The sequence below is a fragment of the Gekko japonicus genome, unplaced genomic scaffold, assembly GCF_001447785.1.
Source record: "Gekko japonicus isolate JY-2015 unplaced genomic scaffold, Gekko_japonicus_V1.1 scaffold576, whole genome shotgun sequence".
NCBI lineage: Eukaryota > Metazoa > Chordata > Lepidosauria > Squamata > Gekkonidae > Gekko > Gekko japonicus.
Genome location: NW_015172022.1, coordinates 495929 through 514313, shown reverse-complemented (window position 1 = coordinate 514313; position 18385 = coordinate 495929). Strand labels below are relative to the sequence as shown.

General features: G+C 44.0%; 1 protein-coding gene across 1 annotated transcript in view; it reads left to right on the top strand.

Moving 5' to 3' along the window:
- Positions 1-17750, top strand: part of LOC107118218 (chromosome unknown open reading frame, human C9orf135) — a 19987-nt gene extending 2237 nt beyond the window's left edge. The window contains exons 3-6 of the mRNA XM_015420513.1: positions 6579-6700; positions 7386-7454; positions 15241-15298; positions 17541-17750. Of these exons, the coding sequence (XP_015275999.1) occupies positions 6579-6700; positions 7386-7454; positions 15241-15298; positions 17541-17750 (459 nt within the window). The remainder of the gene's footprint in view (positions 1-6578; positions 6701-7385; positions 7455-15240; positions 15299-17540) is intronic.
- The last annotated feature ends 635 nt before the right edge of the window (positions 17751-18385 follow it).

Below are 18385 nucleotides of genomic sequence, written 5' to 3'. Positions count from 1 at the left end.
ATAGTGTGGGGGTGGGAAAGTGCTGTACCCCACTGTCAACCCAGCATCTGGCACTGTGCAACTGGACCATAGTTTTCCTGGATAGAGGCTGCCTGGGGAATGGAAGGAGGAAATAATGTTGGGATGGGGGATCCAGATGAAAGTGACATGTCCCCTTGCTAGCCCAATATCTGGCACTGCACAACTGGGCCATAGTTTTCCTGGGTAGAGACTGCCCAGGGGATGGAAGGAGGGGAAGCTGAAGATGGGAGCAGATAAAGGTAGTGTAATGTATCAAGTCCAGACAAGTCCAGACAAGTCCAGAGACACACGTCGAGCTTCGCTCCAAGAGACAATAGACTATGCGGATCCTAGCCCGCTCCAATCAGGGGGCTGGACCGTTCCTGGCTGAGAGCCAATGGACTCTCAGCCACTGTAAATAACCTATAGGGAAGTGGGGGGTGTTTTGGGTGGCGGTTTCTCGGGGAATATAAACCGGCCTGCGAGCCGGCCAAAGTCGTCTTGTTCCTGACTGAATAAAGTACGCTTTGCTGAAATCACTCTCTGTCTGCGTACTTTTCAGGTAGGTTGGCTGGTGGGTTAGAAGAAGAGAAGGAAGCAGGAAAAAGAGTGAGACTATGGGGACTTTCAGGAAATGGAAAGAGGAAATGGGGGAGGGGAAAATGAGATGCTTCTTGCAAGTCCTTGTGGGTCCTTCACTTGTACTCACATAATGGTGAGATGGGTTTCAGTTACTGAGAAATAAAGTTGCAGAGCGAAAAACTAAAAGTATACAAAGAAATCACTTCCAGAAATTAAAAAAACACATCTCTGTTTATTAGCAAAGAAAATAAAGGCTGGTGTTTCATGTGCTGCTTGGGCTCGTGCATGGGGCTTGTACTAGGCCAATGGAGTGTTTAAATTTATTCTCATGCCAAACCATATACACCTTCTGAGTAGGGTTGCCTTGGTCACAACTGGTGGGGGATGGTGGAATAGGGTTGCCAGATCCAGGCTGGGAAACTCGTGGAGATTTGGGGATGGAGCCTGTGGGGGAAAGGGACCTCGGTGGGGTACAATGCCACAGAGTCCACCCTCTAAAGCATCCATTTCCTCCACAGGAACTGATTTTTGTAGTCTGGAGATAAGATGTAATTCTGGGGGATCCCCAGTCCCCACCTGGAGATTGGCATCCCTACTTCAGAGTTTGTTAGCCTACTTAGAGATTGTTCATAATTTTTCATCAAAATATGTTTGATGAAAAGCAAATATAATCCCATGCTACTGCTGGTTTACTGAGCACCAAATTTCCATTGAGTTCTGTAGAACTTACTTCTCAGTAAATATACATACATCTGCAGTCTTCAGTTTCTGTGAGCTCACAAAGAAATTTCACAGCTTTTTCTTTGGTTATTCTAGCCAGCATATCCTAGTCTTTAAACTTCTGTTATCATTATCTCACCTTTTGTAAGTTTAATTTTTTTATTTTCTGTATAGCATTTTAAAATAATACATAAACTTTCTACCATCTCTGCCTGGCTATTAGCAGTCCCAAGGCTGAAATCATCATAATCTCTGAATGAGTTAGTGTTTAAGATGCCACAGGGTCTCTAATAAATATATTAAAATTGGTATTGGTAAGATAATTTATTCCCTTTTTAAAACTCTTGCCCTAGTTCATGTATATAAATTGCATACAAGATTTAACTTTGTAGTCACATTCCTGGATTGCTGTTATAATTACTGTGGAAAAAGCCACAAGCGTATTCTTATTATGAATGAAAACCTCCAAGCAGCTCACCTGTGTTTCCCAGTGTCTTTTCTCCCATCCAGGCTGCTTACAGGCTGCATATATATGTTCTGTAAGCCGCCCTGGGCCTGCCTCTGCAGGGAAGGCGGGATATAAATTGAATTTTTAAAAATCTACGTGTATATATGCATGTATTCAGAGGACAGCAAAAGACAGGAGGGCCTGGCGGGATCTGGTCCATGGGGTTGCGAAGAGTCGGACTTGACTGTGCGACTGAACAACAAATATGCATGTATCTTACATGCACCCAGTTTCATTAGAGTACTATTTTAATAGGCAAACGGTAAGATTTTCCAGAATAGCAAAATGATATCAGCATTGTTCACATGTAAATGTTTAATTAAGATTACATGGGAAATTGATCCTAACTCCTTATAAAGTACTGAGATTGAGGCATAGCTTAGTGATTTCAGCTCATACTTTATTCATGCATAGGAGAACTTGAGATCACTAGCGGGAGCCATGGCCCGCTTATATTCCTGTTCTTAACCACACCCAACACACACACACACACATGATAGGTTTATTTACAAACAACTCCCACCATTGGTTCCTTTTAGGATCCGGGCTGGCCGATTGGCTAGCTCTTGGATCCTCCTTTTCTATTGTCTTCGGATGCGAAGCTTAACCTGTCCGCCTGACCACGTGTGAGCCCGACCGTGTGCACGGTCTCCCTTGGTACACAACACTCCTATTGGACCAACAATTCCCTGTAATCAGTTTGGGGGAAAATATAAAAACCTACATATGTTTACACAGACTGTCTCTGTGCAACATGTTTTTTGCTGGGCTAGAATTTGGGTGCATGTTGTAAATACATAGAAAGCAAAGGATGAGATAGCTTTTTGATAGGGTGGTAAGGACACTGGTGTAAATGCCAGCTTCAGTGTTCCAGGATCATCAATTGGATAGAACATTATTAGTGTACTTTGTGGTTTGGCAGAAATTTGATTATAGGCTTGTGTGCAACATTTAGCCTTGGCTGTGATTTTCATTCTCAAAGGTGAATTATGGAATGTTTGCCTGGAGCAGACAGCTCTTTATTTTATGCTTAATTTGATTTACAGCTTGCTGCCCAAGAATCTGAGTTTGTAGCAGAAGGAGCAAAGGATAGTAAAATGAAATTGAAAAACGCTCTTTTTTGCTAGCTGGGCTGACTAGAAATGCTCACAGATACATGTATTACAGAACTCAAAGAGCATGGGGAAAGGCGGTATGTCAGACCCTGGCCATATAGGGCTTTATAGGTAGGTACCAGCACCTTGAAGTGAATTTGGTATGCTATTGGCAGCCAGTGCAGTGTCCTCAGCACAGGCTGGATGTGCTCCCTTCTCGGGAGGCCCATCAAAAGCCTGGCTGCTGCATTCTGCACTAGCTGCAGCTTCCGAATTTGCGACAAGGGCAGCCCTATGTAGAGAGCGTTACAGTAGTTCAGTCTCAAGGTGACCATCATGTGGATCACTGTGGCCAGGTCGTTGCCGTCCAGGAAGGGGGCCAACTGCCTGACCAGCCGCAGATGATAGAAGGCCAACCTGGCAGTGGCTGCTACCTGGACCTCCATTGTTAGGGAAGCATCCAGGAACACTCCCAAGCTCCCAAGCTCCCAACCTCCGGCACTGGCACCAATGGTACCCTGTTGAAGGTCGGGAGCGAGATTCCCACCCCAGAACTGCCGCGACTCTAACACAGGACCTCAATTTTTGCGGGATTCAAAAACCAACTCCTTCAACTCGGTCCTAAGCCTAAGCCAACCAGCCACCCTTTGTCCCCAACCATGAAGAAAGGAAGCAAGCCATTGCAAGGCAAGCCCCTGAATTCCCATGTCGGTGAGGCGGTGGATCAGTAACTGATGGTCGACCGTGTCGAACGCAGCCAACAGGTCCAACAGCAACATTACCGCTGATCTGCCCCGATCCAGATGCCTCCAGAGGTCATCTGTGAGAGCGACTAGTGCCATCTCTGTCCCGTTGTCCAGGCGACAGCCGGACTGGAAGGGATCTACCATGGAAGTGTCATCCATAAAGCCCTGCAACTGTATTGCCACTGCCCTCTCAATTAATTTGCCCAGATAGGGCAAATTGGAGATGAGCCAATAGTTAGGCAATTCAGCCGGGTCCAGAGATGGTTTTTTAAAGAGAGGGTGAACCATTGCTTCCTTGAGTGCCCCTGGGAACAGCCCCTCAGGGAGGAACTTGTTGATAATATCCTTAAGGGCACCTCGAAACCCCTTGTGGCCAGTTTTAATAAGCTAGGAAGGGCATGGGTCCAGGACGCACGTGGTTGGACATACGGCCATGAGCAATCTGTCGACTTCCTCTAGACTGAGTGGGCTGAATTGATCCAGGGTTGAAGTCAGACGTGCATGGAGCCTCGAGTTCACTCACTGTTTCAACTGTGGCGGGGAGGTCACGGCAGAGCGCCAAGACTTTATCCGCGAAATAGCTCACAAATGCCTCACAGCCTATATCCAATTCCCTAATGTTTGGCTTGCCCTCTGGCAAAGCAGTTATAGACTGAATTGTTCTAAACAATTGGTCTGGGCGTGAGCTCGTGGATGCAATCGTACCCATGAAGTACTCTCTCTTCACAGCTTTGATTGCCATCTCATAGGATCTCATAAAGGTCCTATAAGATGTTCTTGTAGCTTCGTCTCGAGTTCGACACCACTGTCTCTCTAGATATCTTAGCTCTCGCTTCATAAGCCATAGTTCCTGGGTAAACCAAGGAGCGAGCTTAGTGTGAGGGCGCAGAGGGCGCTGGGGAGCGATCTCATCAATGGCCACAGAGAGTCGGCTGTGCCAGTCCTCTATGAGATCATCCAATAAGCCACCAGGGGGCATCAGATCCCGCAGAGCCATCTGGAGCTGCACTGGGTCCATCTGGCTCCGTGGGCAAGCTAAAATGCACTCACCGCCTAAACAGGGTCGGGGTGGGACATTCAGGTGGGCCCTCAGGGCATGGTGGTCCGACCATGGGACTGCCAGAGCAGAAACCTGGTCCACTGTTACCCCTGCCGCAAAGATCAAATTGAGCATGTGCCCAACTTGGTGAGTGGGTGTCGTTACATATTGGGAGAGTCCCAGTGATGCCATGGACGACACTAGGTCTGCTGCCTGAGTAGAGGTCGCGTCATCTGTATGGACATTGAAATCACCCAAGACTATCAGTCAGGGGTGTTCCAATGCCCAGCCTGATACGGCCTCCATCAGGGATGACAGGCTATTGGTCTGTGCGTTAGGCCAAATTGCCAAACTTTCCCTGGCCTCCCATACCAGGCCATCACATTTGATGCCCGTGATCTTCAGCAGCTTGAGTATCCTGAAGGAGAAAGCCTCCTGATGCCCGTGATCTTCAGCGGCTTGAGTATCCTGAAGGAGAAAGCCTCCCGGATGAATAGAGCCACTCCTCCCCCTGCCCCTAGTCCGCTATTGGTGTAGGACTGAGAACCCGGGAGGGGCCAACTGGGAGAGAGCCACTGTCTCCCCTTCCTGCACCCAGGTCTTGGTCACGCATACCCCCTGGTGGCTTATTGGATGATCTCGTAGAGGATTGGCACAGCTCTGTGGCCATTGATGAGATCGCTCCCCGGCGCCCTCTGCGCCCTCGCACTAAGCTCGCTCCTTGGTTTACACCAGGTCTACATTCTGCTCTAGCAGGAAGTCCCTAAGGACCATGGTTTTATTATTTATAGACCTGGCATTGCACAACACCAATGACAGAGGGGGGTTCATCTTCCTAGCCCCACTGCTGACATCCCTCGTGATGGGACGCAGGCTGGAAGGGGGACGAGCTTTTCCATTTCTCCACCCCTTCCCTTGCTACCCTGCCTGCTCCCGCTGCTATACCTTCCCCTTCCCAGGAGCACTGGAATCCCTTGGCCCGATGTCATCGCCCCTCGTGATCTCCACAAACCTTCAGACCACTAATGAGGCAGACAATGGACACTCGGTATGGTGGACAGTGGTAATGGCTGCAACACCCACTGCTGCTAGATTACACAGATTTCATATCCTATCCTACCAAGAACTCATCTAAAGAGGATTGCCAATAGTACACGAATTATCTGGCCAGTAATTTAAATAAAGGCCAGAGATATATATGTATATGTGTGTGTGTGTGTGTGTGTGTGTGTATCTATCTATCTATCTATCTATCTATCTATCTATCTATCTATCTATCTATCTATCTATCTATCTATCTATCTATCTATCTTCTAATTTCCTATCCCTTTATCAATAATTAATCAGAAAACAATCACAATAATTAAATTCAAATTGGTTGTAGATCCTATGGTTGATTTCAATTAATTGGAGGTCTTATCACCTCCAGAGAGTGGAGGTGATTTTTACACAGAGAGTGATTAAAATGTGGAACTCACTGTGGAGATGTGGAATTCACTGTAGTGGAATTCACTGTAGTGATGGCCACAGGAATAAATCACTTTAAAAGGGGATTAGATAGATTCATGGAGGATAGGTCTATCAGTGGCAGCTAGCCCTGGTGATGACTGAGAGGAACCTCCACATTCAAAGGCACTAAACCTCTAAATCCCAGAGCCAGGAGGCATTGTCAAGGGAAGGTCTCGGCCTCTATGCCCTGTTGGCCCTCCAGAAGAACTAGTTTGCCGCTGTGTGACACAGGATGCTGGCCTGGATGGACCACTGGTCTGATCTAGCAGGGCTCTTCTTATGTTCTTATGAAACAAATAATTGTACATTATAGATAATAATAATCAGACTGCTATTATATTAGTAAAATTTGTTGCTTTCCCTAAAATACTTATTTTTAGAAATGGATAACCACATATCAAGATTATATGTCACAACCCTTTAGAAATAAGGAGTATCGGGAATTAAACATTAAGAAGCCCCTGTTGGATGAAGATAGTTTTGAAGAAGCAGTTATTAGCAGGTATTCTGAATACTTTTGAATTCTTATTCAGCGTTCAAATAATGCTGATGTATAGCACTGAATAAAATATCTTATTCCTTTACATGTTCCACTAATGCTCAAAAATACTGAATGTGATTAGTATCTGCACCAGTTCCAACTTATCTGTGGTAGAGTTGGCAATTTATCCAAAGATTATGGGATAGGAACTGGAAAGAATAAATGGCATCTTCCAGTAAACACGTCTTGTTGACTCTGTTAGTTAAGCTAAAGTTGTATAAGTCCTCTATGCTTTTGAGATGGAAGATTTTATACAGTAAATGTTTGTCAGAATGAGGATAGCTTTGCTCATTGCTAAGCAGCAAAGTTATAAATGAATACACTTTTGAACCACTTTGGCACGCTCCAACCAGTAGAGAGCAGTGGTGACCATTTACAGAAATACAGTACGATGATAACCATAGTAGTGATGTCAAGTGTGTCAAAATGAAGCAACTGCACTCTGCTGTAAAATGAAAATATCATGGGGATAAACAGTTTTGCTTCTAATGTATATTTGAGTTTGATCTAATGGTCCCTGATATATTTTTTCATGGCCAGTAATAAGAGTTAGGTTAATTATTTTTAAAATGTTAGTAAGATTGGAGTTGATCTTGAATGTTCTTGGTTTGTTGCTTATAGTCTGAAACTTTCTCTTTATTTGTAGGGAGACAGGGCTTCCTGAAACAGGTGCTGGAGCTGTATTGCCACGTCATTCCCCAGATCATTTTACAATGTTAGTATTCACAAAAGCAGAAAATGTTTGTTTGGTGATTATGCCTGTGTTTTACTGAAGTTTGGAAGGATCTATACACAGTGATTAACAACAGTTATTTCTAAGCCACAAAATGTGTAACATTTATTTATTGTTGGCTACCAGTGTGCAGGTCAAAAGCAAGTAATTACTTTAGTGGTCGTACTGAGCATCAGTAGATAGATAAAATTATATTTATTTTCTATCTATCAAAAATTGTAATTTTTTTAACTTGTGCAGCATTGTTAAAGCCCTACTTTCATTCTCATTAAAATTTTCATAGTTGCATGTAATATGACCAGAGAGCCAACTCTGAATATCATGGTTTTTTTGGGGGGAATTACATTCTGGAGCACAAAGGAAACCCATGTTATTTATTTATTTACTTACAAAATTTAGATCCTGCTTTTCTGCCCTTTCAAAGGCCACCAAGGCAGTTGACAATTTAAAAGATACATGATAAAATTACATGCTAAAACCATTATAATAAAAACATACATTATAAAACCATATACAAACATACATCATTAAAACATCTTTAAAGAGTAAAAAACCAGAGTTAAAATACATTCAAAACTGTTAAAATACATACAAAACATTAAAATCATTGGTTAGGAAGGAGGGATGATTGGGGGAATGCCAACAAAACAAAAAAAAGTCTCAACCTGCTGGCGGAAGACAGATGGGGACAGCTGAATATCCATGGGGAGAGAATTCCAGAAATTGGTGCCACCCACCTGATCTCAGAAGGCATGGGCATGCAAAGATGAAAGTAACGTTTGGGTGAGTTCGTAAGGGAGTAGGTCCCAAACCATATACAGTTTTGTAGTTCAAGACCAGCTCTTTAAATTGTTCCCAGAACCAGAAACAAGTTGGAAGCCAGTGTAGGTGGGCCAAGACTAGAGTGATATGGTCCCTACGACCCACTCCAGTCAATAACCTGGGTGCAGCGTTCTATACCAACTGAAGTTTCTGAACACTTTTCAAGGGCAGCCCCATGTAGAGAGCATTGCAATAATCTAATCTGGGTGTAACTAGGGCATATACCACAGTGGCCAGCTGGTTAATCAGTTAAAGCTGGTTAAAGTCACTCTTAGTCACAGTTGACACCTGCTTATCCAGCAGTAGGGCTGGATCCAAGAGCATCCTCAAACTATGGACCTGTTCCTTCAAAGGGAGTGTAACTCCATCCAGAACACATGATACCTTAAATCCTGGGACAGACTTTCCACCCAGCAGTAGCATTTTCCTCCTGTTGGGATTCAGCTGCAGTTTATTAGCCCACATCCATTCTAAAACTGCCTCCAGGCACTGGTTCAGGGTTTCTATAGCGTCCCTGGGATCAACTGGAAGTGCAAGATAGAGCTGAGTGTCATCTGAATATGGTGACAACCCAGCTCAAATCTCCAGATGACCTTACCCAGCAGTTTCATGTAGATGCTAAAGAGCATAGGGGACAATATGGAACCTTTTTGGAGCCCCATACACCAAAGGCCAAGGGGCTGAACTGCGATGCCCCAGCATGACCTTCTGAAACCTACCCTCTGGGTAGGACAGGAACCATTGATGAAGGGTGCCTCCCAATTCCAGTCCAGATAGGTGTCCCTGGAGGATACCTTGATTGATGGTATTGAAAGCTATTGAGGGGGCCAGGAGAATCAATAGAGTTGCACTCCCTCTCTCCATCTCTCATCCCAAATCATCCACCAAGGTGACCAAGGCTGTTTCAGTCCCATAAACAGGTGTGAAATTAGATCGGGGGATCTAAATTATTTGCCTCATCCCAGAAGACTTGGAGATTGTCTGGCCACAACCTGTTCAATCACCTTGCTCAAGAATGGAACATTTGAGACTGGTCAATAAGTATTGAGATCTCCTGGATCATGGGTAGGCTTCTTTAGAAATGGACGCACCACACCCTGTTTCAAGGCTGGGATGACCATCCCCTCTCTTAAGGAAGCATTAACTACTTCTTCAACCCCCCTCAACCAGCTACCCCCCCTCCAGAAGATCTAAGTAACCAGGAAGGGTCATACAAGCAGGAGGTAGGCCTCAAACTTCCAAGGAACCTGTCCTCATCCTCAGACTGAATAAACCGAAAAGTCTTCCACACAATTGGACAAGTCAGCACCCTGACTGGCCTTGTCACTGCTAATGCAGAGTCCAAGTCAGAACAGATGTCTGAGATTTTACCTGCAAAGTGTTGAGCAAAACTGTCACAGTGGGCCACTGAGCAGTCCACCTCCTCCTGCAGGCCAGATCACAACAGGCCTCTGACCAGGGGTCATTTCGTAGAAAAAGAGCTAGGGGAACTCATTAGCATAACTCATTAGCATATGCCACACCCCCTCACATCAGAGGCCTGGTGGTGGACCTGCAAGGCCAGCGGGAGTGCGAGGAAGCCCCACCAAGGCCCTCCCTGGCCCCAGGCAGGCAGGGGTGGGGAGAGGCGGGGAGGATGCAACTTACCCTCCCTCTTCTCCTGCCTCCTCCTGGCTGAATGAGGGCTGGAAGCGGGGCGGCCGGAAGCAGGGGGCGGGGCTTCGTCATGTGCCCCGCCCCCTGCACCTCACCTGGGGGAACTGCGTTCCCCCCCGAAATGACCTCTGCCTCTGACCACCCGGAACAGCTCCATTGGCCTACATTGCGCAAACGTAATGGTGGTGGAAGGATGTTGTTTCTTTGCCACTGTCACTGCCACAGAACAAGCTTTAACATGACCTTTTGCCCATGTCCTATTGGATATGGCCCAAATCTGTCTTTTCATTGGCTACAGTGAATGTCTCCTTTGTCTTGAATCTGCAAGAAAACTCAGGAGGAAGCAGGTATTGGGTGTTGACTGGAGGCAGCATTTTAAAAGCTTGAGGCAGCTGGGTCAAGGAAGATTCTCTCACTGCTTGATGGGTGATTAGATGGTTAGCGAAAGAGAACCAAAGATTGGTGGTGTTTCACTTTCCCTCTGCAAGAGCTAAACCCTGATCCAAGAATTCTTGACTCCACTGAGCCCTGCAATGATTCTCTCATAGCAACAGGAACAACAACAACAATTAATTAATTAAAAAATGGAAACAGCATCGGTTCATCATCTGTGCTTTGATTGGAATTCAAACCAAGCAGGGTGAAGGAAGTCTTGTTGCTATAGTGAAGCAAAAGAAAGCAGACCAGCAGTACCTATAGCAAGGTAATAGTGACAACAGGAACTTTAAAAGTTCGCAATTTATAGGGGGGCATTTGACTTCCTATCTCACACATGGAGAAAGCATGACTGAGGTGAAACAAATAATGATGGCCCCTCTTTGTACTGTGATTTGGGTATTCCCAGTACAAACCAACCAGTAGCAAGCAGTGACAATACAAGTAGTGGATCATCCTCAAAAATTAAGAATCTGCAAGTGTTCTACTGTAGAAAGATATTATATGGAGTTCAATATATTATGACCAGATGAGGTGTGACTTTATACATGTGTCTGTCTCTTCACAACTAAAGCAGGAGGTGAGGAGTTCTATTTGTTTAGTAAAAATTAAGTGTGTGTGTGGTGGTGGAAAGTGCCATCAAGTCACAACTGACTTATGGCGACAGTATAGGGTTTTCAAGGCAAGAGAGTGGTTTATCTGCCTCCATGTCATGACCCTGGCATTCCTTGGAGGTCTCCCATCCCAATGCTGGCCAGGGCTGACCCTGCTTAACTTCTGAGATCTGATGAGATCAAGCTAGCCTGCATTATTCAGGTTAGGGCTAGGTGTGTGAGTAAGGGAAGCTCCCCCTTCTCAAATTCCCTTGCTGCATCCTGTCATCTTAAGAATATTTAAGAATGTTTCTCCTAGCTCTCTTCTAGTACTGGATTTTAAAGATTTTTAAAGGATTTTTTAAAGAATCCCCCCCAGCTCTCCTCCAGTACTGGAAGTAAGCCAGGATGCAAGAAAGTAAAGCAGGGAGGGGCATAGCCCCTTCCCCTGAATGGTCTCTGTTTTTGTTAAAAAGTAGATCCATTCCCCCTTCTGCAGATGTAAACAGGTGGTTTCATGTATTAAAACAGGTAGGTTTTTAGGTTTTATAAGAGTTGTTTAGTAAAAGCTGTAATGTTCCCTGGATAACAAAACGACTGGGATTCACACAACTGTGTGTGGGTTCTTTGTATGCATCAGAGTTTTCCATGGTCTTCCTCTCCCACTGCAGTCACTCTTGAGGATGGGACAGGACAGTCCAGTGTAGTATCAGGGGCTCCGTAAGGAAAACAAAATGGGTAGAAACGGTGTGCTTGCTCAGGCACACATTCATCACACACATTCATTGGATCTCAGCCATGTTATAATCCTGGTGGCACTTTATTTATGTAGAACAGTTATACCTGCCTTTCTACTATTTTTAGTACCCAGGATGGCTTACTAATACCATAAAAATACTTTAAAACAAAAGAGTTACAATTCTTGTTTTAAAGAGACAGAAAAAATGACCCTGATGAATTCAGGATGCTCCTTTGCATTTTTGCACTGCTGCTAGAGTACTGCAGTGGGGGGCAAAGCTGGCAAAAGTGCTCACCCCAGCCTCAGATAGTGCAGCTGCTGTCTCTTTGGGATTCAGTAAGCCTGGTGGATATGAATAGCATAACATTAAAGTTTTGCAAGGAATATAGATGCCTATTAGGAAATTTACAAGTAGAGACCCGCAATACTAGAGGGGAAGGAATTCCTCCTCCCATTGCTGCTGATTCTCCTTAAGGCTCAGTTGGCTGGGGCGGGGAGACTCAAGGGGGGGAGATCCCATTTCCTCCTATAGTGGTTCCAGGCATAGGGATGCCAAGTGGGGGCGGGTGGCGGGGAAACCCCCGCTTTGGAGGCCCGATTTCTGCCACGGCGGAATTGGGCCCCGGGGGGAACCCCGCCCCCCGAGGCGCAGTGTGGGGTGCGTCACAGGAAGTGACGCAACCACATAGAGCACGTTGGGGGCGTGGCCACAATCGTTGGAGGGAAAACTCTATACGCGCCCCAACGTGCTCTACGTCGTGCGTCACTTCCTGCGCGCATACTGCGCACAGCTCCCGGACCAAAGGAACACTCCCCTGCCGGTGAGTAAAAACAACTTGGCAACCCTATCCAGGCACCACCATCCACTTTCAGTCTGGTGGCGACAGCAATGGTGCCTGGGAGCCACTCAGAGTCCAGAGCATCTCTTGTTGTCTACTGCTGCCACAGCCAGGGCTGGAGCCTCTCCCAGAGTGCTCCACCACACCGGCCAGGCCCAGAGCGGCTCCCAGAGGGCTCTGCTGCAGCAGCCAGCCCTGGAGCCTATCCTGGTGTCCACTGCTGCTACAACCAAGCAAGGAGCTGCTCCTGGCATCCACCACTGCCACTTTTGGGCCTAGAAGTTATCTGATAAAGTACTCCCTTCTCTGTGACTTACAGCACTTTATATACACACCCCTCCCCGGGCAAGGCTTTCTGTCATAGCCAAATTCTCAACAGGTTTGGCTCATGTAATAAAAGAATAGTATGTATGCCATGGGTTAAGTAAACTATAAGATTCACTATTCCACAGTTGCCTTTAACATAATTCCATATATCTCAAGAAATGTATCCAGAATCAACATTTGTCTTGAAGAAAAACCCTTCAAAACTACACATATAATGCTTGATTAGGTTTTGTCTTGATGAAAGAGCCAGGCCCTAATCAAACAATGAAACCAGCCACCCCCCAAAGAAAGGAAGCCCTTTGTGTTGTTTTAGTATGATCTTTTCTCTGATATTGTCCTGGCATGTCAACTCTAGGAATTTATAGAAAACTGGAGTGTTGGTCAAGCTCCATAATAAATTGGCACCTACTCACAATAAGAACTTCACATTCCCAGATTTAGGCATTCAAATTTCAAATTCTTGGCTTGATATGATAAATCATTTGCTGCACAAAATGTCAGGGGAGAGGACTGATCAAAATTAATTTCCCGGTAATGTGAACTACATCAAAAGAGGGGGGGAAATCCTTGTCTCTGAGTTCACAGATCCGCATTCCTTTACATAAGGAACTTGTTCAATTCCTTGCATTGTTTTGGCCTTTTCTTCTATTCTTGTAGAATTGTGCTCAGTTTTATTTGTGATATGAGTAATGACCAATAATTGCCTTGAAACACAAGTCTAAAAATGGATCAGCACAGCTGAGAAGGAAAAGAAACAGAAAACTGAGACATGGGTGATATTACAGAATGTATTGGTGGGTAAGCTAGCCAGACCCCATAAACTTGATATTTATTCCCCCCACCCCACCAACTCCTCCTAAAAGCTACATTTTTATAGAGCTAGGTCATCTGCATTTGATGGCGCCTTCGAATTTATTTCAAAGGGTTAGTCATTGGCATTGTACTGGCTCTTTACAGAGGTCATATTTTAAAAGAGAAGATGTTTCAAGGTTACAGGGTGTCTTTGTTTTCTTTGTTGGCTTGGACCACAGTAAGTCACACACTAGTGGTTCTATGAGGTGTATACATGTGACAGAGGGAGTTATGTTTGTTGTTGACATATCTGCCATGTTCAGGTACACAGTGAGCTTATTTGACATCAAAATATGTGTTTGAGGAGAGCTGAACCTCTTCTGCCTAACCTCAAGTACTTGTGTATTAGCCCCAATTTAAAACCAGAAGTGAGACGCCGCAACCCTAGAGTCAGATTTGACTGGCTTTCAAGCAAGGGAACCTTTACCTTACAAATATATTTACAAGAACCTTATTCCCAGCCAGTTACATAATAACCAACCTCTTATTTTGTTCTTAGTTCAATAAATCATCTTTTGTTTAAGTTATCCCAGAACTGAATTCAATCATTCCTCAGGACCACATAGATCCCTGAAAAGCCTAGACCCTGTGTTACCCTACCAGTAAGAGAAACAGAGAGAAGGTTTGGAAATCCTCATATTCCTGGTGGCAGCCGAATCTACCCAGTTTACAGAAGTAAAGAGCACATTTAAAGGGAAAACCAGTCCTCCCAAAAGAGAGGACGCCACAAGTTGGATCCATAAACAAGACAGATGTTTCTAAAAAAACTCTGAAATTAAAAACCTTGTTGTTGTTAGCCATTCAGTCATGTTCGAATCGCCAAAATATTTTTATCTTGTCAGCCAAAAACATCTTCATGAGAAACCATTCTTAGCTGAGGAAGATCCGGACCAGATTGGGGACTGTCTCCATAGGGTATAATGATCCTCCCCAGTTGTGGGGGGGGGGCACGACAGCGGTAGTCTCCCATCATTGAAGGGAAGGCCACTGCAGCATGACTCCAGAGAGGGGGAGGACATCTGTTGTCACTTTACACAACTAAAATACAAAGTTGCAACCCAGATCTACAAACATTTATCCAAAAAAACAATCAACATTTACCATAACCTTTAAAAACTATGCTCCACAGAGGTGGCAGGCTCCTTTCAGATGTTTCTGCCTGGCAGCAGGGCCAATGCTTCGCCCTGCTTGGAGGTGAGGTGATGGTAAAGAAAGGAATGGATCCCAGGTGCTTCTACCTATCAGAGGGGCTGGTGTGCTGGCAGGCAGAAGAAGCCCTGGATTCCCTTTCTCCCCCCCCTTCCCTTCACCCCGCTTGGAGGTGAAGCGAAGGGAAAGGAGGGGGGGAGGAGTTTACTTTTTACTCCCGGAAAACCATTCCTATTCCTGCTCCAAATGACCCCTGATTATAGCTTTCAAATTATTTTTCAGTGAGTTCTCAGATGTTGGTCAAATTAAAAAATGTAATAAATAAAATTAGTTCTGCTATATATAATGTTTTACAGGTTTCTGGACACAGTTTACCGGAGAGACTATGTTCCTCCATATGACTATACTCCATATGTAAGTACATAGGAATACAAAGGGGCTTTTCTGCAATGTTTACATATGACAGATATGATGTAGCAGTTGCTACACAGTGCTTTCAAGTAGCCTCCCCGGAGCCATTTTTACATGCAGACTGGACCTAAGACATCCAGTTTTTAGATACTGCTTAGCAACAGATTTAGACAATGGCTTGAATCCTGTACTTTCTTTATGCTTGCTCAGCATGGTTGTCTTTTGCAGAATGCATTCTTCCACACCAGGCATTTTCTGCTTAAGCATAGTTGTGCTGTGCAAATGGAAGGGAAGTACAGGAGCCAAGCCTTTGAGAAAATCTGGAGTAACACAATTATGTTCATCACGAAAAGGTTTAAAAAACATAAGCATATAATACAGAAATTTGAGATAAAAATTCATAGCATTTGAACTTGCACATATTATATGGCAATTGAGAGATCACTTTGTGTGCATGGTGTGCTGTAAAAATGTGCAATTATGAGTATGTGTGAGATGCAATAAAATGGAATGTGTAAATGAGGAAAGTGTACTGATGCGTAATGATTTGATCTGGGTTCCTTACTTTATGTGCCAAGGATTTCAGCAGAAAGAATCGCAGCCAGATACTTTTGTAACTATGGCAGCCCATAAAAGAAAGTATTTATATGAGTGCATACACAAACATTCAGCTATCTCGATGGAAGATCTCCCACACATATTAGTACTCTGGACATTTTGATCTCATTGAACAACACAACACAGCATCCCTGTAGCTATAGATGTAGGTGTTTTGTTTCAAATTCAAATTAATATGTGAAATGCTTCTTGTTCCTTTCAGGAGGCCCATTGCCTTGAGAGCCCCTATGTCTGTTCACACCTGTACCTGTAGCACATAAATTCTGGATTTGTCCTTTATTTGCGTGTTTTTCTTTCATGAATTCTCCACAGAGAAAACAAAAAGCCTTTGTTTTGCCACAGAACACCAACTATTTTATATAGCTTATGAGAGAGTCCCAGACTTGGCAGATCTTTTTATGAGTGGTGGTTTTATAGTTAAAGCAGCTCTCTAGCCCTAGGCTATAGCAGAAATTTTACCATTGTAAGGGGTAGGATCCGCACATCCTTGTCCCATGTTTTCACTGGAAGGGGAGTGCTTCAAGAGCCTTGTACACACCAAGAGACCACTGCCAGTTTGGGCCTTACCCAAGGGCCTTTTCAAACTTAGCAAGAGTTGCCCTGTTACGGCTAAAAGCAAACCTTTTCTAATTAAATGTAAAGCTAATAAGTAAATGTACTATAGCGCAGAAAAAAGTAGAGCCCTGTTGTTTGGGGACAATCCTGCTGCACATGCACATAATCTTATTACACACCTAAATCTGGACCACGTAGTCTAGTGAAACGTTTTTGTTGGAAGAGAAAATGATGTATATTAAGTCTGTATTTAAATATAATGAACAAACCACAATTTGTTTGTAATGACAATGAGCCAGATATCCTTGGCTCACAAGCTCCTTCTCGTGTCGTCCTTCCCCCCTCCCTTTATGCAGCATACCAAGATTGGGAGTTTACAGGTTTAGGATGCCTTCAATGTAACCACTGTTCATTGTGATGTCTGAAACAGACAGTTTAACAAACTGGGGTTTGCTTCATGATTTAATCTTGGTTTATAGCAAAAATGCACCCAGTTTGTTAAAGCACTTGATTTGGATGTCACAACAAATTGCTAGACTGATGATGTCTTAGACCTGGTAGTCTTCACTTCTGGCACAGTGTGCAAAGGGAGAAGGGCTGAAGCATCAGGCCCAAGTATTTCAGGCTCATTCTCATCATGAACAAATTGTGGTTTGTTTCTGATATCTGAATGTAGTTTTAATGGACATCTCCAGTTGCAACTAGCTGCAGACTCCATCTGCCCAGTTTCCATCAATGAGTCCATCAAGCAGGAGGGCAGGATGCAGTTAGACACCCTTCCCATTGTGCCTGGACCCATCTTCACCTAAGAGCCCCTCTCCCTCCAGCTTCCAAAAGACCTTAACAAGGCTATCAAAGAGAAGGGAAGCAGCAAGGGTGTCAGTTTTCCCCTTGTCCCTGGATCCAGACAACTGAGAATACTGCTCCCTCCAGAACAATTTCCAGTGAACTTTATAATTGGCATTCATATTAAATTTTGATTCTTATGAGCCTCTTGGGGGTGTGTGTGTCAATTTGTGGCAAAAAAAAAAGTAGAAGGGAAAATATAAAGAAATAAATGTTTCTTTCCCAGGTTACTGCTCAGCTAGGAGGATACTCTGTGATTCACAGAAAATGTCATTCTCAGTTTACTGATACAGCAGACTACAGAAGACAAGGAATCAACACATGGCAGGATGAGAGTGGAATATATGCCAACTCAGATCTAAAGCAAAAAGTTCTTCCTGTAACTAGCCCCATACTGTCGAATTTGAATGAAGATACTTATTTAATTGCTGAATGATAACTCATCTAAAGTGTATCTGTATATCTTGGTGAGATTTTGGTGAAATTGGTCTGTTAAATAAATAAACATTTCAGCGCCTAGAGCCCTTGGTTCTATAAAAAAATGTTTCCGCATTGTCATATGTACACTTTTGCAAAAGATATCTGAGCTTGGTTCACAATTATCTTTTTAAAAAAAAAGATTTTATTGTTTTTCCATTACTACATCACTAACTACTACAAGAATAGGGGAGTGGGGCTCTAATACTATATACTACAATTCTACTAGGGAGTGGGGGAGTGGAGCTAACAGGTGACACGATCTGGATTACATGAATTTGTAACTAAGTCACCTAATATTAAGATAACATTGTATATAAAGGTTTAAGAATAAAAATTAGCTTTGAATATCATTTTAACATAAACTGCATAGACATCAATCTTAGTTTCAGAGTCTTTTCTTCTTGCGTTTCTTCCTTGTCTAAGGTTTGGGAGTGGCTTCTTTTTCAGATTCCGAAGTCTCTGAAGATTTAGAACTAGTGCTTGTTGAATCCTGTGAGTAGGATTCTTTGCCATCTTCTTCCTCGTCCACAGAAAGTTCCTTCTTCTTTTCTTTTTTATTTTGGTTTGGCTTTGAGAATTGGGCCATAAACT